General features: G+C 44.2%; 1 protein-coding gene across 4 annotated transcripts in view; it reads left to right on the top strand.

Moving 5' to 3' along the window:
* Window positions 1-24,779, top strand: part of UIMC1 (ubiquitin interaction motif containing 1) — an 86,030-nt gene that overhangs the window by 30,990 nt on the left and 30,261 nt on the right. For 2 of the 4 annotated variants that reach the window (XM_083726262.1, XM_083726260.1), the window contains exons 3-8: window positions 2,840-2,927; window positions 9,446-9,570; window positions 9,946-11,079; window positions 18,052-18,116; window positions 21,159-21,247; window positions 22,743-22,822. In XM_083726262.1, coding sequence (XP_083582388.1) covers window positions 2,840-2,927; window positions 9,446-9,570; window positions 9,946-11,079; window positions 18,052-18,116; window positions 21,159-21,247; window positions 22,743-22,822 — 1,581 coding nt within the window. Of the gene's footprint in view, window positions 1-2,836; window positions 2,928-9,445; window positions 9,571-9,945; window positions 11,080-18,051; window positions 18,117-21,158; window positions 21,248-22,742; window positions 22,823-24,779 lie in introns of all 4 variants that reach the window. The other 2 variants (XM_083726261.1, XM_083726259.1) reach the window with 1 other exon arrangement.

The raw sequence follows: 24,779 nt of genomic DNA, 5'->3' as shown, positions 1-24,779 counted from the left end.
GCAATTTTCATCCCCCCACCTCCCCACTTTTTCTTGCTTGTATTCTTACTTGCCTTAGGATTGCCTTCTCAGCAATGCCATTGCCTCAACCTTTTCAGACAGATAGCCATGTTAGTCTTTTGCATCAAAAACAACAAAAGAGTCTAGTAGTGCTTTCAAAGACTAACAAAGATATTATGGCATAATCTTTCATAGACCAAGTGGACTGTAGTCCATGAAAGCTTAAGCCATAATAAATGCGTTGGTCTTTAAGGTGCTACAAGACTCTTTGTTGTTTTTCACTGCAACAGATGAATACTACTGCTCCTCTGGAAACTCTTCCCTGACATTATTTATGAAGCTAAACAGCCCAGGCCCCAGAACTCACTGCAGACCTCCACTTGCCACCTCTTTTCTCTTTTATGTCAATTCATTATTATCCACTGAGTGCAGTTATTTTTAGACACTTGCATACCCACTTTATGGTTGTTTCATTTAGTTCACATAATTCATCCTTGCTCAAGAGGATGCGATTTGGGGCTGGATCAATATCCTTGTTGATATCTGGGGCTGTGAGGCTGCTTAGTGAACACTAACAGGACTTTCCAATTCCTGGCTGAAGAGTGGGAGGAAACTCCTTGTATGTGTGGTGCTGGCGTTGTGTATTTATGGGCTGTAGATTGCAGCCTAGATAATTTCCACCTGTACACTTAACTGACAAGAGAAGAGAACTAACAGGGCATTTCTAATCCCCAGGTCTGCTGGCTAGAGATGGTTTAGGATGAGACAGAGGTACCTCTCAGCCAGTGGAGGACCATGCTCAGTGCAGTGGTCCTGCCGTGCTCGTGGTTGTAGATCTGCCAGTGGTGTTTTGGCTGGTGGAAGCCATTATTAGCCCCCAATATTTGGTTTCGTGGGGACAGATGGAAGTGGGACACAGTCAGCGTGGGATCCACTGGATCTAAAGCCCCAGTGCTCCCCTAAGAAGCACAGGATCAGTCCCATTACTTAGGCCAGCCAGCTGAGTCATTTCCCTTGCCATTAATTTCAATGGGAAGTTGTTGGTTTTAAAACAAAACAGGAAATACATTGTACAAACACACACACACACACACACACACACGTCCTGTCCTGACCAGTGCAATCATGCAGGGCTTTGGAAGTGGTGGATCACCCACTACTTCATCACCGCCCCCCCAGCTTTGCCCATCAGTTTGCCATAATTTCTTCTGTAACATCACTACACTTGCTATGAGGAGTTGGCTTTGTTTTTCTCTAAACAATTCTACCAGTATTTGCCTCATTTTGAATCCCTAGCTCTATCTTCTTTAGCCCTTTTAAAAAACCAACCCTGTACAGTGGAATCTCAGCTGATGAACTTAATCCATTCTGGAAGACCATTTGACTTCCAAAACGTTCAACAACCAAGGTGCAATTGCTGGTTGGCAAATTCCATTGAGAAAAATGGAGAAAAATGCCTCGGAAGAGGTTCGACTTCCAAGGCGCGTTCAAAAACGGAAGCATTCACTTCTGGGTTGTCGGCATTCGATAGCCGAAACGTTCGACTTCTGAAGTGTTCAGCAACTGAGGTTCCACTGTAGTAGGCTTTGTGAATCATATCAATTCTCTGAATTCAAATTTGTATAGAATGTCCCTTTCATATTGCCTAAATATTATTTTACATGCTCTTTTCTGCTACTAACTTAATGTTTCTCTTCAATTTTTGTTTCTATTAATATCATTAGTTGTTTCAGTACTTCACCTTTTTTAAAATAGATGTTGCACTCTATTGTATACTCTGTTGGTATCTTTTTCTGAGGTAAACAGCACACTTGAGATGCCTTTCTTTGTTTGCAACATAAAAATATCTGTCTCTGGCTGGTTGCAACTCATTGTGTACTTTTCTTTTTCTGACTTTTGTCCAGCCTTACACTCCTGTACTAGATCAGTATTCTTGAACTTAGCAATCTGTCTCTCCTTCTCCTTTTGGTCAGTTTCCATTTTAGACTCTCCAGTCATTAAAAAGATTCCTGCGTCGCCGTTATGTGTCATGTTCAATTTCTCCTGTTCTTTCCCTGCTTGGATATGGCTTGCAATTCTGCTTCCATTGTTGCATCCTTTAAATCTTAACTGTCCCTGACAAATGCTCATACTGTTGACTTTTAAAAATGTACTTCGTTGTCAGTTCAGGGAGGCCATAGCATGATAGCCATTTTGATGGATGTGCCCCCCCTTCCTTCAGAGGGAAATAAAAGAAGTTATCAGTCTAAAGTATGATACATAGGAGGGTGACGTCTCATAGCGAACAGCATTAGATTGTGGAGTTCTTTTCCCCCCTTATTAACTAAGTGTCCCTTGCCTTTGGGGAATCAACTTTGCTGGATACCTTTCCAGCTGTACTAAGAAAGCACCTTGCCATGTTAGATGTCCCTGCTGGAAGATCTAATCAAGTTTTGCTTTTGCATTTTCACCCTGTATAACTTCCTGAATGTAAAAGCAAACAACTTCTTGTTAAAATCCTATGCAGCTGGTACTCTGCATGGCAGTGACTGACATGAGGTCTATTGTCCTTTGCTGCTAATCTGTTTACACGTTTGCTTGCATCCCTCGTTGCTCATTATACTTACCACACAGCTCCTTTAATAGCTACAGAATACTCTTTTATTTGTGTCTGAAAGTCACATTTCTCACCAGTCGAGGAGTCTGCCTTTGTGCCAGCTTTTCCTTTTCTCTCCCCCCCCCCCTTTCCCTGGGCTTGGAGATTTGGATGAAGGTTGAGGCAGGAGGGATGGGGGAAGGGTGGCAAATGGTAGCATCTTCTGTAGTTTATGTATTTACCATATTTCTTCTCTTGCAGCAGGAGTCCAAGGAGGAACATGGTCTGCAGAAGAAAAGAACAAAGCAGCAGCTGGATAGACTGAAGTTTGCCGCAAAAAGGAAAATAGCACGTAGGTCTCATCTGTGCAGGGGAATGTGGGAGCTGAAGAATGAGCAGTACACTGTTTTTTTTGGTATGGAGTTTCTTACATATGCCTTTGCACGACACATATGCCAGGGCCTACCAACTCAAAAGTAGCCGCTTTGTATGAGGTCTGACATTGTATGCGGATAAACAATATCACCACAGATACATAATAGATATGATACAGCTAAGTGTCATTGTGCATATCTATTGGCATAAAGGAGAAAAGCCTTGTATGTTGCCAAGGTTGTCACTGTTTATGCAAAGTACAACATTACTATCTATTTCCTCTATGAAGACAATGGAACAATGGCTATGTTATATGGCAGGTGTGAGATGAGAAAAAGCATAAGAAGACCTTGAATCTAAGCTCTATCCAGAGACAACTGTAGTTGGTGTGTAGAGTTACAGTGAGCGTCTCACGGACAGAATATTCTTGCTTGTAGCTTGATTGGTTATTAGGGCAAGAGTACATGCGGTTTATTCAGTAATTAGCCTTCTGGGTGACTCTGTAAGAAGAGTTTGGATTTGATATCCTGCTTTATCACTACCCTAAGGAGTCTCAAAGTGGCTAACATTGTCCTTTCCCTTCCTCCCCCACAACAAACACTCTGTGAGGTGAGTGGGGCTGAGAGACTTCAGAGAAGTGTGACGGGCCCAAGGTCATCCAGCAGCTGCATGTGAAGGAGCAGAGACGCGAACCCGGTTCACCAGATTACAAGACTACCGCTCTTAACCACTACACTACACTGACTACACTACACGCTCTTAACCACTACACCACACTGGCTGTAACTTACTTTATTGGTGAAATGAAATTCTTTGCTGTGATTCCAGGATCTTGTTCTTCTAGAAACATGCTGTTTCACAGAGGTAGTCTTGGTTAGATCTCCTCAGCTGAGCCCATTGCTGTAAGTTTGCAGCAGCAGTTTATAAGTATGCTCCAACTCACAAGACTTATTGTGAGCGGTGCTGGTTTTATAAAGAGCATCTGATTTGGAAATATAATGGAATACATTTCTGAATGGACCCCAAGCAGTGGTTGTAACCTGATACACTCCAAATGGAGGAGATGGCAAGTAGGTTGCAAATAGCCCTCTTTGCAAATCCCTTTGTAGGAAGAAAGAAGTGCATATTCAGTACTCCAAACAAGCTAAAGGCCCACAGATGCGAGCAAGAAGGCATGAAATCCTCTGTGTGTACAGAATACCTAGGAGAGAGATTAACATGAAGCCATCCATGTTTCGTGTTGAAACTGTAATGTGTAGAATCCATTTGCCGCTGGCAGTGCAAGACTAGATCCTCAGTCCAGCATCCAGCAGAATGTGGTCTTAGAACTGCATTTGATAATTGGCATGAGCAAAGGTAGTGAGTCTCCTCATCAGTTCGCTCCTTTGGATGCAGGTCTCATACCTACTACATTAGAGCAGTCAATTAGCAATAATTAATTAGGCACATCCACTTACATGTCTGCTCTTTTATTTATTAGAACTATAATTAGCCTTTTAGTGTTTATTTTTAGGCAAATTAAGGTTCATTTCTTTGAAATATAAACCACTGTCAGTGTTTTAAAGGGTTGCTTGGGTTTTATGACAAATTGGCCTCTTGGAGATGAGGCTGCCTAGGGAGGGTTGGATTGTTTGGCCCCTCCTATCTAGGCCAATTGAGTCTTATTCAAGCAATTAATAACTGTGTGTAGTGATGTTTTTATTCAAGAAAAGGCTGTTTTCCTCCCAATGCAAACAGCAATCACCGGGGGCAGGGGCTGGAACAGGGGTATGGGCCTGCAGTTGGCATTTCCCCATGGCCACTATTTACTTAAAACAAACATTCACCCAACTACTAATCCGTGAATAATGTCACGTCTGGTTTCATCCTGTGTGGAGAAATAAGGCCCGCATGTGCTGCCAATTTCCAAAGCTGGAACATTTCTCATATTGTTAGTGTTTAAGGCACATTGTTCCTTTCTGACTTTGTAATTTTTAATCATTTTTAACGTTGAGCTATAATTCAAATACACCTGTGACGTTATATTCTCAACAAGCTAAGATTAAAACCCACAAACCCACATAAATCCTTTTCTTTGGAATGTTTCTGATGTGTGTCTTCTAGAACAGTAAATCTCCTTTCACTGTACAGTAATTTCACTATGATTGTGAGTGTAATACAGCCAACATTTTTTGGGGGGAGGGGTGGATCTGTTAGCAAGAGAACTCGGAACTGGTGGCGCTTTGCATCTAATTCGTTTTCAAACGTCCAACTGAAACATGAATTGCGTAGTAAATTGGCATATTAGCATGTAAAAAGGCTCAGAACTAGTTTAATTTGTTTAAGCCTGTAATGTCTTTAAAAACAGTGTATACCCCCTCCTCATGTTTTCTTGGTGGGATTGATCATATGACACTGACATTTCTACCTATCAGTAGAACTAGGAGTGTAGTGGGAGCCTAGCTTTGGAACAATGAAACTATGCTGACTTTAGCACACAAACAGAAAACCCCTCAAGTTTTATAATGGAGCTATTCAGAATTCGTGGGCACATATGGGCAAGCACATAATTTGTGTCCGAAAGGGCATGCAATGGTTTTCTGTCTGCTAGACGTTGGTTGTATAGACTACCTGCCAAACCATTCAGACAGTGCTTGCTTCTGAGAGCTCAGCTTCTATATTTGTGTCTTGGAGCTCTTAAATAGTCTGTTTGCCCACACCAGTAGGAGGCTAACGCAATACTTAGAATTTCTAATCATCATAAATTATGACCAATGTAATCAACATCAAGCGCACACAAATTGTGAGCGTTTGCAGACAGCGTTTAGAAATGATCAGATGTTAAGCAGAATAATACATGATAGCCAGAGATACGCAGCATGGCTTTGACAGAACAGATGCCCTGCTTCTCTCAGGGAGATGGCTTGCTCCTTTCACTGTCGTGCGAGTTGGATGTATTTCATGGTGGGCGGGGGGCAAAGATTTATCCTTTTCAATGCACCCGTGAATTTGGAAAGTGGAATCAATGTTGTTTATTTTCTCTCTCTGATATGCCAGAAGGATTCTTGTCTAGAGTTTTTCTGTGTTCCATTTTACCATGCCCTTTTTTTCACTCTCTGGCAGCGTGATACACCATATTGCTTCATAGATGGAATTTCATTTGCATTGTGTTTTATAGTTGTTGACAGTCTGGTTATTCAGTCATGTGTTGTTGTTTTTTAAGTGAGAGATTGAGAACAGGTAACTGATGATTGTGATCCTATGTCCATTAATTTCTGCCTAGATCCCTTGTAATCAGATAATGCAGTTTTGCTGCCAGTATCTTAATTACAGTGGTGCCTCGCAAGACGAAATTAATTCGTTCCGCAAGTCTTTTCGTCTTGCGAGTTTTTCGTCTTGCGAAGCACGGTTTCCCATAGGAATGCATTAAAAATCAATTAATGCGTTCCTATGGAAACCGCCTTCAGACCAGGTCCGGGGACAGTCTGTCCCCCGACCTCTTCTGAAGGCCGGTGGGGGGCGAAAGTCTTTGCTCCCCCCCCCCCGTCTGCCTTCCCGGGACAGCGGAGACTTCTCCGCTGTCCCGGGGCGGTCTTAAAATGCTGGCGGGCGGCAGCGAAGCCTTCGCTGCCGTCCCCCAGCATTTTAAAAGCCCCTGGGACAGCGGAGACTTCCCGGGGCGATTTTAAAATGCTGGCGGGCAGCAGCGCTGCCGCCCGCCAGCATTTTAAGATCACCCCAGACAGCGGAGAAGTCCTCCGCTATCCCGGGGTTTTTAAAATGCTGGTGGGCGGCAGCGAAGGCTGCGTTTCTCCGCTCTCCCGGAAGGCAGGCAGGGGGGAGCAAAGACTTTTGCCTCTTCTGAAGAGGACCTCTTCTGAAGGCCGGTGGGGGGCGAAAGTCTTTGCTCCCCCCCCCGCCGCCTGCCTTCAAAAGCCATCCGGGATAGCGGGAAGCGCTTCCCTGCTATCCCGGACTGCTTTTAAAATGCTGGCGGTGGGGAGCAAAGCCTTTCGGCCCCCGCCGGCCTTCCTGGACCTCTTCTGAAGGCCGGAGGGGGGGGGGAAAGGCTTTGCTCCCCACCGCTAGCATTTAAAAGAGGTCCCCGGAGATTTCCCTATGGGCTTTCTTCTTGCGAAGCAAGCCCATAGGGAAATTCGTTTTGCGAAGCGCCTCCAAAACGGAAAACCCTTTCGTCTAGCGGGTTTTTCGTCTTGCGAGGCGTTCGTCTTGCGGGGCACCACTGTATATGGATTCCAGTTATTATAAAATATTCTGCTGGTTCTTGAGGATGTCCAGGCCCCTGTACTGTATATGTACAAGAATACACATTCCAGTGGTAAAGCTATAATATAATAGTGCTCAAAGCACTATTGCTTTTAAGAAGGGGGGGGATAACTCAGCAGCTTATTTCTGCATACAGCTGTTAAAGGCACAAGAACCCTGTTTCCTTAGTGCCAAACTTAAACCAAAGCCTACGCTGTCATCCTGTAGACACATACCTGGGAATAAGCCCATTAATCCCAAAGAGACTTACTTTTCAGTAGACATGTATAGCATTGTACTGAAAGTTAACATAATGAGTGTCTGGCTTTAGGCCCTGCACAGCAGGAGACACACCTAAGCATATTTGAAAAATGTACACGTTTTGTATTTGCTATTCAGGAAAGGGATTCTTTAACAACCAGTTGCACTTACTGTGTAGTAGTATTTGCAGATCATCACCTCTAAGGAATACCTGATCTCATATGAACCCACCACAGGTGCATCCTGGTTAACAGGAAAAAGGGAAGGGCCAACTCTGGAAATCTCAAGGACTACTATAGGATAAGACAGGAGCAGGAAAGTGCACTAAAGAACCCCAGGGATTCCTCCTGCCTGGTGTCCAAACAACTCGCATATCAATTGCAGCTCTGACACAACTCATTGGCTAAACCCACAGACAGCTGGGAGCAGCCAGGCTGGCTCACTTCACAGAAATTGCTTAGAAGGATACCTGTATATTTTGCTTCATATGTTTCTTTCTAGGAGGGCTAGAGATTTTCTTAAGAAAATAATAATAAATAAACTTAGGCTATTGTGCCCTGATACTATACCCATGGGTGGGGCATTGCCCCCACCCCCCTGTCTTAAACTCAGCTCCAGGAAAGCTAATGCCCATTAAGCAGGGCAAAATGAAACTGCATTGTGTCACATAGTTGCTTATTCATAGTTGTGATCATATCCAAAGGGTGTTGCAAAGTCTATGTTTCAGTTTAGACCTGCTGCTTTTCTCTTGGGAAGGGGGAGTGATGAGGTTCAGTAATCCACAAATGAGGTTTCCTCTGGAGGCATTTCTCATGTGTTGAGAAGATGCTCCTGAGGAGGCTGTGATGGCGTCCTAATTGCTATGGTGTCCAAACACTTTACAGTAAAGGAATCTGAGGTATTCACTGTGTCTGGAAGGTGATCTGTTTCTTCAAAGCTCTTCTCTTTAGTTTCTTCTATGGTGTTTTGTGCTCAGGTGCACTTGTTGGGTTAAGAGTTGTTATGTGTGAGAGAGGATTTCTCAGAAAGTGCTGCTCAGAATCAACCTACAATGGTTTGACTGAAGAGCGTTTCAATGTGCTCTTCAAATTCTCAGAAAGCAGGGGAGTTGCTGGAGTTTCTTTTTCATTCTGGTTTTCAGGCTTGGATATTTTTAGCTAAGTGAAAGTGGTGGGTCAGAAATCTAAAAAAACACACACCCTGGTGTTTTCCAGAACAGCTTTGTTTTTTTGTTTTTGCAACACTTGTGATTTTTAGTATGTCCCAGAAAATCATTTAGGGAACAACTTTGTATAGGTAGGGAGAGAGTGGTCTCATCCCGGGTAGGAAAGCATGCAGATCTGAAGATCATTCTCTGCCTTTTCCAGGTTGTTCTTCTAATTTTATTTTTTTTTATTTTTTGCACCAGTCCAGGCAATTGTGGCTCATGACCTTTGCCCGTTTACATTTCAGGAGGCTTGGCAGTATACACCACAGAGCACTATGACTTTTAAAGTTAATAATAATGTTGAGTGGAAAGGAACTAACTTCATTGTGCTCTACCAGCAGACTGTGCCTTTTAGAAAAAGTCTGTTCATGCACAGTTCAGTGTTCAAAGTCTACGGCTTTTCCTTTGTGCCCTTTGATGATAGTATTGCATGTGGAAGTACAAAACAGGGTCGCTGCCAGATGATTATGTGATAAAATATTTCATTGTGATGAATTCACCAAAGAGTCAAAGCTGAGATCACTATGGGAACCTTAACTAAATGCCCTGACTTGGTTCAGTGATTTGATATTGCACAAAATGCATTACTCTGCATTTAGCACTGTCTGTTCCAGTTTTGAAGGCACACGGCAAGGTAAGCTGAGATGTAACAGCTTTGATCCAATTTAGTTGGCCTTTTTTCCCTGTGAAGGTGAAAGTCCCCAGGCACCTTCTTCAGGGCATAAGGAATGAGAGCCTGCTGCATTGTATTGTGTTACGCTTTTCTTTTTCACTTTTTTCAGAGATGACGGAGGATGAACAGTTTGCCCTGGCTCTGAAAATGAGCGAGCAAGAAGCCAGGCAGTTGAACTCGCAAGAGGAGGAAGAGGAAGAGCTTCTGAGAAAGGCCATTGCTGAGAGCCTTGGTGTAAGTGAAGCAGAAATACTTGGGCTACAGAATTGCCTGGTCACATCTTTCCCTGCCCTGTACTCCCCCTCTGCAGTTCAAATGAGGTGTTTGTTATGGGACAGGCTTCCATCTGGAATTCTAGCCAGTCTTCTGTAAGGCATAAATGCATCTGACAAGGTGAGCTCACAATACATTTGTTAATCTTCACCATGTTAACAGCCCCAAACACGGCTAATGAATGATTTCACCTTTAGCTATCATTTTGTAGATTAACATGGAAGTGTCCATTTATATATTTTACTCAGTGGAGCAGCAGTCAGTTTGATTTAATAATTGGGAACGTACATTTTCAAAGGCAAATCACTTGTGTGCATTTTTCACCCTCCTTTCTAGAGCTGCCAGCCTTCTGAGTCTTCTGCTGCAGCTGCTGTGCCCCATCCTTCCAAGGCACAAGTTTCTTCAGCACGAAGCTACCCAGCTGGGCAAGAGGATCCTGAGCTCCTTGCAGCTCTACTGCCTTGCCCTGAGTCTCCTTGCTCCGAGTACAGCTCCCTCTCACACAGTGACAAAACTGATAAGAATGGACAGACAGATGTCGCCAAGAGGCCCCTAGTAGTACTGACGAGGTTAAGCCAGGCAACAGTTGAGAGCTCACTAGTCTCTAGCATAATTGTATCTCCAGGGAAGAGCCAACCTTCTGCAAGGTCAAATGAAAACCCTTCCCCATCACCAAGGAGCAGTTCCAGCGATACACCACCCAGTCTAGAAGAAGGGACATCAGTTGCCTTAAGTCCCACCTTTCCCCAAAGGCCTCGGGGCACTTTGTCACTGGCACCTCAGAGACTTTTTGCAGGAAGGTTTAGCCCTCCAAAGCCAACAGGCAAGGAAACTGAAAAGCATTCCCAAAATTACATGGAAGGAGATTCCCTTCCTGGTTGCTCAGAAGCTCCGGAGAAAGTGGCCCTGGGGCACAGCATGTTGGACTACTCCAGCAGACCAGGGTCTGAGCTTGGACATCGGTTGGAGCCCATCAAGAAGGCATGTCTTTCTCCTGGGCTGGTGGAAAGGACTGAATTGCCCAGAAACGCTCCTCCACTGTGCGCACTTCATAGGGGTGACGAGGAGTGCCAAGAAAGCGAAGAGAGAGACATGGTGCACTATTACTGGGGTGTTCCCTTCTGCCCTAAAGGTGTGGATCCCAACAAATATACCCAAGTCATCCTGTGTCAGCTTGAGGTTTACCAGAAAAGCCTGAAACAGGCTCAGCGACAGCTTCTACACAAGAAACCATTTGGGGAGCCCATTGTCCCCAATTTGTGTCCCTTGAGGCGAAGTGACCGTGGCAAAGCAGCAAAGGAAGCATCTAAGAGAGATGAAGGTACAGATGAGCAGGAAGGAGAAGAAATGGATGAGAAAAAGGAGCCTGAGAGCATAGCCTGGCTTCTGTCCCCAATAAATGGAGAGCAGAACATGGCAGGGGGAAGAAACCCTGAGCGTGACGATGAGCCAGCAAGCAGCTCATTTCAGGTAAATTTGCTGCGCTTTCTTTGTCGGTCTGGTGAATTCTGAATGAAGGAGGGGGAGTGGCTAGTTATCTTTGCTTGATGTTGTGATCCATACAACAGACTAGACCCCAAAGAATGTTGGTGCGTATTTAGGGGTACATTGGTTCACTACGACTTACCACACTTCTAAGGTCAAAGAGATTTGGTGAACTTTGCAGCTTTTTAAAAGAATAGTGGACAACTCAGAAATTTATAGGATCTAGCATTATAGTGAATTGAATCTCTAGTAGGTGGCTGCTCAAGCAAGGGTGGAGAAACTTTTCAGCCCCGAGCTAACCTTGTGGCTTAACCTTCTGGGGGCCACATGCCAGCTGTGTGCAGGGCCAAAGCAAAAAGTGGGTATACACACACTCCTTTACATGAACACAAACACTTCCAGACGCTCTCCCTAGCTTCAGTCTCCAGGAACTTGCCCTCTCCTCCCGGAGTGGCAATCAGACTTGAAAAAAAAGCATTGGAGCTAATGGAAGTCATTTTTTCAAGCCTAAATGTCACTTGGGGAATATTGGGGACATGGGGCATGTTGCAGTCAGATGAGGAGGACTCATGGGCTGCGTTTGAGCCGGTGGGCTTGAGGTTCCCCATCACTGCGATAGCTTGTTTCTGCCAAGAGATTAAATAATAGACTTGAAACCCAGTTTGTGCTCTCTGGTTTCTAAATTGTAACAAATGTGACTTTCCTTTGCAAGATCAATCTTAGAAAGCATATACCAGTGTATCTAACAGCCAAAATTTTCAGCTCTTGATGGTTATGCTAATAGCTATGAAGGCAACTGTATTGTGGCTTATACACAAAGAGTTCTAGTATAGCAGGTCATCTCCTATTGCTGGCATGAGCATTGCTGTATTTTTTAAAAAAAATGTTTGTTTTGCTTGGCCTGTTCTCTGCCTTACTAGGTAAATCCATATGCTACCATAGATAGTAAAATGCCATGTGACCTAGTTCTAAAATACATTTTCAGCAGAAAGACATTTGCTATTTTGCACTGTGTTTTTTACATTATTTTGCTCTTTGGGAGATGTACCATTCATAAGACTATGCAGTCCCTTAGGATTTCTCTGTGTTTCTTAGCCAGTTGCACAACTTAGGTTTTAAGGGCGCCTAAGCAGCAGTGATTGATTTTAATGGGCAAGCTTTCCTATGTGTTTATCATGTCACTGAACAGAGGATGAGATGTGACAGGGAGAATGTTATAATCCTTCCTCATTGGTGTGGCATGCGCAGCCAAGCCAAACATTAACCTGTTCCTCTTGCTTTAATTGTTGTCTCTGTGTGCCATTTTTTCAAGTTGCCGGACAGCCACTAGGTGTCAGTGTTTGTTTCATTTCAGGAGCTGGAAGCAGCTTTCGGTCATTGCTGCTGTTTAAACAGATTGCTAGTCAGATGAAGTATTTATTGCTGCTGTATTTTAGGTTTGTGTCAGCCTTTTCCAACCCTCATTTTTCATAATGACTTCGCTGCTAGATCATTGTATAACTTTATCTTCGCTCTGACTGAAGCTCAACCTTGTTGTTACTATTTTCAAGTGTATTTGATTGTTTACCCTAGTGATGGAAAGATACTTAACTTGTTTTGTGATATTTATATTCTGTCTTGTAATATTGAACGCGCTGAGGAAAAACTGTCATGTCTGCATTTTCTTTCAGAAGCAAAAGTGCAGTGCAGCCTTGCTTCTCGTTTCACAGTTTTGGATCCAGAGGGGCTATATTTAAACACACCTTAAAGGTGACCTGGGAAGGAGAAAATGTTGGACTTGTGCCCTATTTTTGCTCATTTATGATAGATGGAGATGACCGAGTGTTTTTGTGTCAAAGCTGTTTTTATCTCTCTGCCTCAGTTGTTGGAAATCCAGGCCTTACTTAGCCTGGATTTTTGTGTGTGTGTGGCATGTGAAGTTCTGATGCAAATCTAGGAAAACCCCAAAGGCCTGATAGCACTGGTAGCCAAGAAAGGGAATTAATAATATAGGAAGCTGTCAAATGGGAGACTGTGATGAGCTGATACATCTAAGCACAGAAGTTAGATATACCCCAGCTTCTTCAAAGCCATTCTTAGGAACACGGGGAGACTCTTTATACAGAGTCAGACAATTGGTCCGTCTAGCTCAGCATTGTCTACATCAGATGTGGGGAACCTTTGACCCTCTAGGGGTTCCTGAACTACAACTCCCAACCTTGTGCTTGCGACAGCTGGTGGGAATTGTAGTTCAACTACATCTGGAGGACCAACGTTCCTCATTGCTGCTCTACACTGTGAAGTAGCAACTCCCCAGAGTTTCTGATAAGGGTCTTTCTGAGCACTGTCTGGAGATGCCAAGAACTGAACCCAGGGCCTTCTGTACACAAAGCAGCTGGGGAAGAGTCACCACCCAGTGGTAGAGCATCTGCTCTGTTTTCAAAAAATCTCAGGTTCAGCCCCCAGCATCTCCAAGTAGAGCTGGGAGAGAACACTGTCTGAAATCTTGGAAATCTATTGCCAGTCAGTGTGGACGATGCTGAGCTACATGGACCTCGGAGCCACAGCCTTTCTATTTTTAAGCCCTAAACGAGTTCCTGGAAGAAGGCGCACCATAACGCAAGATTCAGTGTCCCTTTCGACTACATCCTCAAGGAATGCATGCATTGAGTGCACAAGTCTTAAGCAGTCTTCCAGCAAAAACGGAGAGTAATAGATTTGACATTTAAAATGGCTCTAGGGCCGTGAGAAACAAATGGGGTTGTTGGGGCAACCTGAAAACACAATTAAAATGTAAAAAGCTCAAGTTCCAACTCATAAATATACACTAAAGCACCTTAAGGTATAGCAGAGAAGCCAAGGCAGGGCTTCAGCCGAGTATGACAATATGCTTTGCGGCAGGTGATTCTTAACACCCCTTTTCTTTCTTCCGCCATGTAATGGAACATGGAGCTGATGGCAGGTAATTCAAAGACCACTTTTCCATGTTTTAAGCCTCATTTGAGCACTACATTTTTCTCCGCCATAATTACCCACCGGCGTTCTTTGTCACTGTTTCAGCACCCTTTGTGTTGACAGTAGTGTAAGTCCTAATGTATTTAAGGTGCCAAAGTGTCTCCTTAGCTGTTGAGTCCGGGCGGCTGCTACCTCTCTCCTCCCCCCCGCTTCTGACTTGTTGCTATTCCAGTACAGCTGAATCCGTTCTAGCCTGGGATGTTAAATCTGCATCATGCTTTTCCTGGCAGTTTGAGCTGCTGGCAAGCCTGTTTGACTATGCCCCCTGCATCTGCCGAATTGCAAAGCTGTTAATCAAGACAGTAACTACCGTTTCCTTCAAGTCTTCCCTAGTGGTTCCTCGCTCCATCCTGCTATGGTGAAATGCTGCTAAAATGGACAGTGTGCTTGAGCTACCCCTTCAGACTCTGCTTCCCGCTGTTCTTTGGGAAACGATATATACCTCTGTTGTCTCTTTAGATGAACGGCTTTCATGATTCATTGCCTAGAATAGATTGAAACTAGATGTTATGGCAGATGTGGGCCTCTACTGAAAACAACAACCCCATGTCTCTGTCTCTTCCTTTCTTGTTGTTCATAAATTCTAGGGATACTGCACGCCTGATGTAACATCATTACCTTACAAGTTCCCACCACTACCACTTCATTGACCACTTCTTGTTCTTCCCGTAAATAACAAACAATGTTCAGTACAATTTTGGGTAAAGTCAACACCCCAAAAGTTGGAAACAAGTGGGAGATTTATAGCAATCACATAGCTTTGTGTACGATCACAATTTATATACATCTTATCTAGAGCAAGCCCTGCCATGCAGCAAGGCAAGACTATTTGCCAGGGTGGAATACAAAACCCATAGTTCTTTGTGTGATTACCCACACCTCCCGTGCAGTGTCTTTATGACTGCCACAGCATCACTTCCAGCTTCCAGTGCTTCATTTGGGTCTAGCACGGTGCTCCAATAATATCTGGTGTATGTAGAAAGGAATAAAAATATTGTAATGTGCACCTCGCAATAAACTCTAGACCCAACCCAAATCATACACCCCATATACCATACACTGGATGGGAGGGTCTTTCAACACATAAGACCAGATGTTCTCAGGACAAAATAAACATAAACATAGACCATTACAGGTTTCTTGTGAGATTGCTGTAAATGCAGTCAACATATGCTTGTGTGGATGGTAGCTGGGATGTTTAGAACAATTATTTAAAGCAATGCATAGAACATTGCATTCTTGTCTTAATTCATATTTGATCTATAGGTCAATATTTCCTACAGGTGACTATTGAAGAACAATATGCACCTACTTTTTAACAGATGAAGAGTAGGAGTAATAAGATTGCATAAATTCTTATATATAATTCATATATATATATATATATATATATATACACAGTGCCTTTGCTCAGGGGAACCTTTTTTCTATACAGTGGTACCTCGGGTTACATACACTTCAGGTTACATACGCTTCAGGTTACAGACTCCAGAAATCAGGTTAAGAACTGAGCTTCAGGATAAGAACAGAAATCCTGCTCTGGCGGCGCGGCAGCAGCAGGAGACCCCTTTGGCTAAAGTGGTGCTTCAGGTTAAGATCAGTTTCAGGTTAAGTATGGACCTCCGGAACGAATTAAGTACTTAACCCGAGATATCACTGTAAATGACTATTGACTCATGGGAAAAATCTATTGGGGTCCAGAGCCAAAAGTGGGAGAGCCATCAATAAGATAGAAACATCTGTAGAAAAAAGCTGTAGAAGATCAGGTATTTTCAACCTTTCACACCCAGGCCCAATTTTAACCCAAGCATGCATTTGGGGACCCATTTCTTAATCTTGTACTATATAAGCCCACAAGGTGGCTTGATAGCTTAGACAGACATGAGACTCCTAATGTCAGTGTTGTGAGTTTGAGCCCCACGTTGGGCAAGAGATTACTACATTGCAGGGGGTTGGACTAGATGACCCTTGTGGTCCCTTTCCAGTCTATGGTTCTGTGATTCTATTTGCATGGTGGTAGTACTGCTGTTGCGACCCACCTTCAATCAAGCCATGACCAACTAGTGGGTCCTGACCCACCTGTTGAAGACCAGTGAGGCTAGATGCTCTTGATGTGTGTGAAAATATTTATTTGTGCATGATGTATGAGAGATGAAGTTAGTTTAATATGGAATGAGCATGGGTAGAATGCAAAACCCCATGACAACTGCATTTGGAGTCTAACACAGGAAATAGGGAGTTCAGTGATGGATGGCTCAGTGACTGATGGCTTGATATAAGAATAGGGCAAAATATAAGAATGAAAAAATTAGAGGAGTCTACCAGCATCCCCATTCTTTCATTTCTTGACCCCCTTTCCTGTGGCAACTTATCTGAGTTCTTATTTGGGGAAGGACCGTAGAGCATCTGCTTTTAAGGCAGAAGCTCCTTGGTTTAATCTCCAGCATCTCCAGACAGGGCTGGCAGGGATTCTGTCTGAAACCCTGAAGAGCTGCTGCCTGTCAATGTAGACCAGGCATAGGCAAACTCGGCCCTCCAGATGTTTTGGGACTACAACTCCCATCATCCCTGACCATTGGTCCTGTTAGCTAGGGATGATGGGAGTTGTAGTCCTGAACATCTGGAGGGCCGAGTTTGCCTATGCCTGATGTAGACCATACTGAGCTAACTAGCAGTGGTATAAGTATAAGGCAACTTACTCAGTATAAGGCAACTTCCTGCACTCCTGCAATGCTGCTGGCTATTTAAAAACCTTGGTGCATATTGGGAAGGAGACCCAAGTGGTGGCAAAACCATTAAACTTCAGTTGTGGCTTGTGCCTGATCCAAGAGGAGGCAAGAGAATAGGAAAAAGTTGGGATGTAGAGAAAGTGAGAGGAAGAGCGAAAGAGAAAAGTGGAAAGAAAAGAGGCAAAACTACAGTACAGTCAAAAATTAAAAGTTGGTTTTGTATTGCCGGATGAGGTTAAAGATGGTCTGAAAGGTTGGACATTACTATGTCGCAGAACCTTTCAGATTCCACCTACAGATTCCCCCCCTTCCCCCCCCTATCAAGAAAGTGGCATGTTAGAGAGCATGGACAGGTGTGATTCAATTTTTTATTTACCTAAGGAAGATACAACACCTGAATCTCTTTGCAGGAAGATGGGTAGGATTCTGAAATTCAAAGAGCCATTTAATGCACAGCTTTTTAGAGTAAAATACATTTGCACACGGTTTATACAGTTAGAGTGCTACTTAATTAATTGTTTCAGTGGCTTCCATTGACATGTAATGGTAATGCATTTCCCAGTAATGTAATTACTTGGCTAATTCTGGCATAGGACTAGTTTACAGTTAGTTCTGAGCTACGAGTTCTCAGAACATCTTGCGAGATAGTTCTTTCTGTTTATGTTCCAGCTAAGGACAATGTTGCAACCAACATCTTTGCTTTTCAGTGTGTTCCTGACAGCTTCTGTCTCAGCTGTGAATTTTGCAAGTGTTTTGCTTCTGAAGTTAACCCTTTGAGCTTAATGCTTTCCTTGAGATAGCAAGCCATGTTCCGGAGGAACAACCAATTCAAGTATGAGCAAGTAGCATGTGTGGTTGGGGAGGGTCCAAACCTGTCTTTGCCTTTATCTCCTGGTTCATGCAGCATAATGTGCCTTTTTTGATGCAACTCTTTGCTTGTGGCACAGTGTCTGGATATGGGTTGGTATGTGGTCCTACCTTACAGTGACAGGTTGGTCATGGTAGCTATCTGGTTTCTTCCAAGTTTTATGATTCTATGACCAAATGACCTTCAAACCCTTTTAAATGCACGTTTACACGGTTAGCTGATTCTTATTGCACAGATATATTTCCGGTCTCTAAAGGACTTTATGTTGCTGCTGCCCTACTTTTTTCTTACAGTGGAAGTGCTAGCTTAGAAGTATCGAGCTGCCATTGAAAGATTGGCTGGTTTGATTATTTTCTTTCTCCTTAGGCCACCCAAGTGCTGTTTGCAGAAGATGTGCTTGAAGAAAGGGAGCCCATGCAGATTACCCAAAGGTAAGTAGGTGTATATCAAAGTAGTTCATTATGGGAGATAATAAGCCTGCTGGAATGACCTGGTCTTACTGGGATCTTCTTCAGAAGCTGTTGCACAGAAATTTAGTTTTTTTGATGCCTGTGGCTGTTGTATATTTCAGGTTGTAACTATACTGTGCTGGAATGTGATAAGCGGGCAAAGGAACCTAATTTCTGTTTGTATAGTGTCAAATGTGTGCGACTCAGAGCCTTGAATGGATATTCTGCCCGAAATCTCAGCATGCGTTATCATTCTTGCAGTATATTTGTGTCTAATGTCAAACAGAGAAGTATGACCCTCAACAGTACCTGTGTCTTAAAAATGTAAAGCAAGAAGTAGCCATTGCAGTAAAGATAATAAAGTTCAATCCTTGGCCTAAGGAGCTAATTTAATTTGATTTGACACCACAAAGCAATAAATTGTGGCTGGTTGAAAGATGAGTTTCAGCAAGAGTCTCAGCGGGTATGCAAACAGCATGGCGGAGCAGTATTTAAATATATATAATATGTAATATATATATATATGCAGTTCTTTGAAGAGGCAAGAACAGAAGACAAGACCAAGAAAGCATATCGTAATAGTGGCAGCACATTTATCTCCTTGAGACAGCAAGCCATGTTCCGCGAGAACAACCAATTCAAGTATGAGCAAGTAGCATGTGTGGTTGGGGAGGGTCCAAACCCTGTTTGCTTCGGATGATTAAATAACAAGTTGGGGAGGCTGCTGCCTGTGTCTTGCATTTGGGCCCCTGCTGCTGCTGCTGCTTTTTCTGGCAGGGCACAGCATGGTGGCCATTTCTGGAATACCTCCTGGGAGGACTGCCGCCTTAAAGGTTCCCAGAGCCCAGGAGTAAAGCATACTGGCTGGGATGGCTTGCAGTAGAGATCAGGAAATGAAGGAAACGGTAGGAGATGGTGCAGATAGGGGAAGATTCATGAAGTAATTTGCCAGGAAGATTTCAATATTTGCTGCTCAGCCACAAGTCTAACTGTGAGAAGTTCCTTGATTCTTGGGTTAGTTTTCCCAGGTTTTATAATTAAAATGCTCTTGGCATGAGGCCACTGGTTTTTCTCTGCCTGATATCCTCTCTTCTCATTGATCCAACAGCATTTTGGCTGAATGCTCAATGAGGGGAGCAGACTGACTAATGTGATAGCTCTTCTCACCCTGCAGTGGGGTAAGCTCTCCTATGTACATAGTCTAATAAGGAGGATGGCAGTTTCACCCTTATGGTGATCATACTTGGGAGGAGAGATTTAAGTGTGGATGCCTTTCTTTGCCATCACAGCTGTCAGGAGGTTCTGGGACTGCGTGGGGAAAGAGAGAGAGATATATAATGCCCCTGATTCCTCACTAGGGCGTAATATTTCAAGTACTCATTAGCCAGAGCTTGATTGGAAAAAATCCCCCTAGCTCCATCCAGGGACAGCACTCATATAAACAACAAGTGGCACTGGTGTGAGGCTTCTACCCTTAAGGCTTGTTCCATTTCCCCCTCAGACTGTAGGTAATAGGATTAGTCTCCTCTGTTTACACTGGGTGCCTTGCACATTTTTCAAGCCGCAAGCAGGGATCTCAAAGTACATCCCACTTGCCACACTGTGACCCCGGGAACTTTGCAATGCAGCCGGCGGCTGCCCTCATCAGGCTGCTGGGATCAAGATTGACCATTACGTGCTGTGACATCTAATTTGATCAGACGGCACATCTGCATTAAGATGACAGTGGCTGCAGTATTCTCAGTTTTGTGCACATTACGTGTGGCCATCTGGCACCTGGCAGTTTGCCAGCAGAGCCCTGCGTTGGGTAGAGCACAGGCAACCTGGTCAGCGGGCTTCAGATGCTCTTTGGTTCTTATGCTGCTGGAGTAATTTTGAAAGCAGCTTTAGCCAACGGCATCTTCCTCCCCCATTTTCCATTGGCCACTCAGCTTTGTTGTTTCCTGTGTTGTGCAAAGTATGCTAGATTGAGATTTTAATAAATGATTATATGCTTTGTTACTGGGAGATAGTTGGTGTAGCAAGCAATGTGGGTTGACTTCAAATTGATTAGCCCATTTTATAAATGTCATAGCAAATTGTTTAGTGTGAGGCCTTTTGAAGTGAGTCTTGATGGTTTACACAGCATAAGCTGTCCTCAGCTTGGGCTCATAACAAATGCTTTGAGATGGTTTATTTAGCGAGAGAGCGAGAGAAGTCACTTGTGGTTTCCCATCAGGATTTTCTTATTTATCATAAATCTGTGGTGGCTGTTCCCTACTCTCCGAGGCTCATAGCTGAGTTTAATAAATCTTTCCTTTTGTCAGTGTGGAGATTCGTGTTTTTCAAGTGTGCACTTGCATACTTGATCAATCCAATAGGAAAGCCACATAGAACTCGTAAGGTTGACAGGGTGGCAATGTCACAGTGGCTCAGCCTGTGTCTTCCCGTGACGTGGAGCGACTGTGCTTTGCAGAGAAAATGGCGGCACTGGAAGGTCAAAATGAGGGGAGCCAGGCACAGTTAAATGCTGCATAAAAGAGCTGCTTGGTTCGTGTTGGCAGAACTTTGCTGTAGGGAAGCTTTGAGTTGTGTCAGATTCCTGCTGCTTTAGAGAGCTGTGTGCAGTGATGAAATTGGGGGGGGGGGGGGAGAGAGTAGCAGTAAAGGATGGGAGAGAGAAGAGTTCAGTGTCAAACAGATCTCCACCTCTTCCCACTCCTCGCTAAGGATTAGGCTGCTCTGCTACCTGCAGTACTCCTGTGACCAAAAGCAGAAAGCATCAAAGAAGCCTTTGCAGTTCTGAGTAGATATTCTTACTTCTCTTGCATGACACAACGACCCTTTCTTTTGCTTTAGAAAGTGTCTCTAGGGAAGAAGGGCTTCTCCACGGTCGTCTTGTTTGGGATGCTTCTTTCAAGCCTGTAACTTTCTGCATTCTCTCCTGCTGCCTTTCTTGGATAATCAGAGCTCCCAAGGCTGCAGCTGACTTTCACAGGCCTGCATGTTGTGACACTGGTTTATTCTGTGTTTGCATTTCAATAGCATTTCTGCCTTGACTCCGTTGGACAGTAGGAGAAGCCCAGACATGGCCGCAGAGAATCAAGCTGAGGAAGAAATCACTCTTTGCCCTGGTATGAGCCCTCTTAACAATTCATTTGTGGTTTTGAGCAAAGAAAATCAACATCCTTTAGTTGCAGACAAAGCTGTGCTGCTTAGCAGGTTGTAAATCATGAGTTCAAACTGGTAGGTTTGGTAGGTGGATCCCTCGAAAAGGCCTGATCAGTTCCTTAGGAAAATGCAAAATCCTTCTGGTCCCTTGCCATTCCAGCCCTAGTATGTCCAGGTGCAGGCAGGAGGAAGGGGGCTGACTCAACTCCTTTTCTGCTCTTTCATTTGGGTGGTTGCATCAATGGTACCCTGGAGAGGGGCTTCATGCTGTTTCCTGTGGACTTCTTGCTTCACTGGAATGCCTCCCTTGGAGCACCATGAAGGATGCTGCTAGTATGCTGGCACTGTCATCATTTATTTGCTTGGCCGCAGAACAAGGGTGACACTGAGCACCACCTGCTGAGCCTCTTAGTTTTGTCCTAGAACCACTTATGTAAGTGTTTATGTTAGTTTATATTCCTTGGTTAAACATACTGGGAGAAGGACTCCTGAGCTTATCTTTTAGAAACTGAATGAAATACGTCTTCCTCTCAGGATGAGCAAATGAACTTCCTCCTCTGCCTTTTGCAGTCCTGTGTTTAATGAAGCTGCAATTGTTAATCATTGTTTGGACACTCAAAGCCAGGGGTGTCAACTACTACAGCTTTAACAGGAGGGTTACCTCCTGTTAGAAGAGCCAGCGGTCCCCACCTGCTGGGTTTGTCAGTGACATCCTGAATGATGTATTTCCCCCGCCCCCTCCTCCAGTTCAGAGCAAATCAGTCATACAGCAATGCTTACAAATCCATCTGCCCTGAGCATACATTTTCAAAATCATGCTAGGGGAAAGGAATTTTCTTATATTCAGTAAGCAAGAAAATTGTTCAAGGTTAAATTGTTCTCTTCAAGACCCAATCTGATTTCGAAATTATTTTTCTAAAGCAAACCTTTTTTCAGTGTCACATCTCATACAGGAACAGGTTTAATTGTGAGGTTCCCTGCAGGAGACTGGATGAGGTTTTCATTGTTGGTAATAACTGAGGGGTGGTGTTCTAACAAAGAGGCAGAGCGGGTACAAAGGAAAGGCAAGCTGTACAGCAAAGCAATAGGTGTGTTGCCTTTCTCCCGAGTTGAAGCGTTTGCTCCTGCATTGTGCTGCTCGCCAGCAAAACCTACCCTGGTGCACAACCTACATGCCCTATTGATTCCTGCTCCCTGTTAAGCTGCAGCGTGGCAGTAGCCTTAGCCACACACTGCTGCACTATAGCTTTAAACTTCTACTCCAGTTATGTTGTTGCACGTTGTCTGCTAACATTTGTGACAAGTCTAAAAAATGTTTAGAAACTGTGAAGACACTGTAAAGCAAATGGGATAAGTTTTATCAGCTAGTGTGGAATGTGCTGGGGGGTTGGAGGGGGGCTTGTGGAGAATAATAGGGAGGGGCTGAGCTGCTGCTAACATGGGAGGCTTCTGTTACAGAGACCCAGCCGAGTCCATTGCAAGCTATTGAGCCTGAGAGCGGAGAAATCCATTCATCCAGCAAAGATGTCTCTCTGCAGGTAAGCAAATCCCTAAGGGATAACAGCCAGTGAAGCGTCTGGAATGCAGAGTCTCGTTTCCTGCCTGTCTCCCAAAATGAGCTGCTTTGCAAACTATGCAACCTGCTAGAAAATGTTTGTGTAGGAGTGTGGGGGGGGGGGCTCCTGTTGTTCTCCCTCCCTTTGTCAGCAACTCCTCCCATTCGTTTCTTTTCCTCCATATATGCGGCCATGGACTACAAGCCTAGCACCTTTGTTAGCGGAAGGGATTGCTGTTGACTTTCTCACGTTTGTCATCTTGCGGGCGACACCTATTCAATGTGCTACATGGGTTGCAATGTGCCAAAGGACACCACTGGGCCCAACGAGGGAAAGGGATCTAGTTGCTTGTCCCCGAGCTGCACGTGTCTGACTGAACAAAGAGGTTGCAAGCATGTTGGCAAAACTGTGACTCTGCAGTGTGATTAAGCTGTTGCTATTGGCTCTTTACAGCTTTGAGGCTTTGACAGTAGAGCATGTGTACACAAGAGGGGAGTGGGCAGAGGGCTTTAAGATTTGGCACTGGTCTGAATGCTGCTGCTGCTTAATTTTGGGGTGCTCACTGTGCCCGTGCGGGCCTTCTGACTATTACCTTAAAAGAAGTCTTCGCAGTCATGATTTATCTTGGATGTGCCTCTAGATTAATCCAGAGAAAGGCCTTTCTTGCTTGTCTCATTGCCAAATGAATGCTGTTGTCTTTGCTCTGCTTTCCTGAATCACCACACCTGTGCTGCAGTCACCATGCCGCTGTCACAACAGTGACATCTGACTTCAATGGCTGTTTCTGGTAATATAAAAATAATGCCTATTTAGGTTGCTGCTGGTGGGAATATAAAAGGGATTTTCAAGTACTATTCTGGCAGGATACATAAATCTAGGTGAATTGGAGAGCACTTGACAAGATGATTCATATGTAAAAGGCTAATTCTTGGAGTCTTCAGCCTGTACAGGGTTGTCTGTTTCCATGATGATGACTGTTAACATGTAGAAGCAGCATCACATTGTAACAGATACCTTAATGAACTTCATAATAGCTCAGGTTTTTTATGTTGTGTGCCATTCATCAGTTAGGCAGTGTCACTGAGTGGGATAGTGCACCCAGTGAGTATCTGAACTCTTACAGCCTATGCTATGTTTGCATAGTGATTATGAAACTTAGGGACCTCTAGGGAAACCATAACTAGTGAGTTGTCTCTTGTGTTATGGGACTAGTTCCTGGGTGGGATTTGTGCCTTAAAAAACCTATCCAGGCAGAAAGACAGCAAGTGCTCAGAAAGGCCCTAAGGATAGGTCAGTAGCCCATTTTAGGCCTCCCGGTGTTAACTTGGGTGATCAGAAGGACTTGAACGCTGTGGCAGGATTTGAACCTCGTATTATATGGCTCAGTGGATAATGGGAGCTGAGCCATACACCAGCCAGCTTGATCTCCTGCCTCTGCTGCTGGCCCATAGGCACGAGCCCTGTTTGAACGGAGGCGGCCTCAGTCGCTCAGGGCATCTCTTCTTGTAAGTGCCGGCGTGGGATGGTTCTGCTTTCCCCTTTGCTGGGTGGGCAGCCAGTCATGCGGTTAAGGCTTCTCTCAGCCGTCCTCCCAGGGCTTGTCAAAAGTCATTCTCGGGGAGAGGGGTTGGGAGAGGGGGCTGATGTGTTGCTACACAATGCCACATTTACATTTACAATTGAGTTATTTACTGTGGGAGTGTAAGCAGTTTATTTGGACACCTGGTATTTGCAAAGGATGTGATCTGCAAGGCTGTGTGGAAATGGGAAGGAGTGGAGAGCTCTTCACATCTGTAGATGTGTCATCTTATTAGATTAACACCGATTTGATCAGAACTCCTTATCGTTGGCATGTCTTGTTTTGTGTTTGGCATGTCTTCACGACACACCACAGCCTCAAATCACTTAGCAAGATGTAGCAATGCCGAGATGCAAAATA

The sequence above is a fragment of the Podarcis gaigeae genome (genome assembly GCF_964106915.1).
Source record: "Podarcis gaigeae genome assembly, chromosome: 2".
NCBI classification, from domain to species: Eukaryota; Metazoa; Chordata; class Lepidosauria; order Squamata; family Lacertidae; genus Podarcis; species Podarcis gaigeae.
Note: the sequence above shows the minus strand (reverse complement) of the source record. Positions and strands in the feature narration are given on the sequence as shown.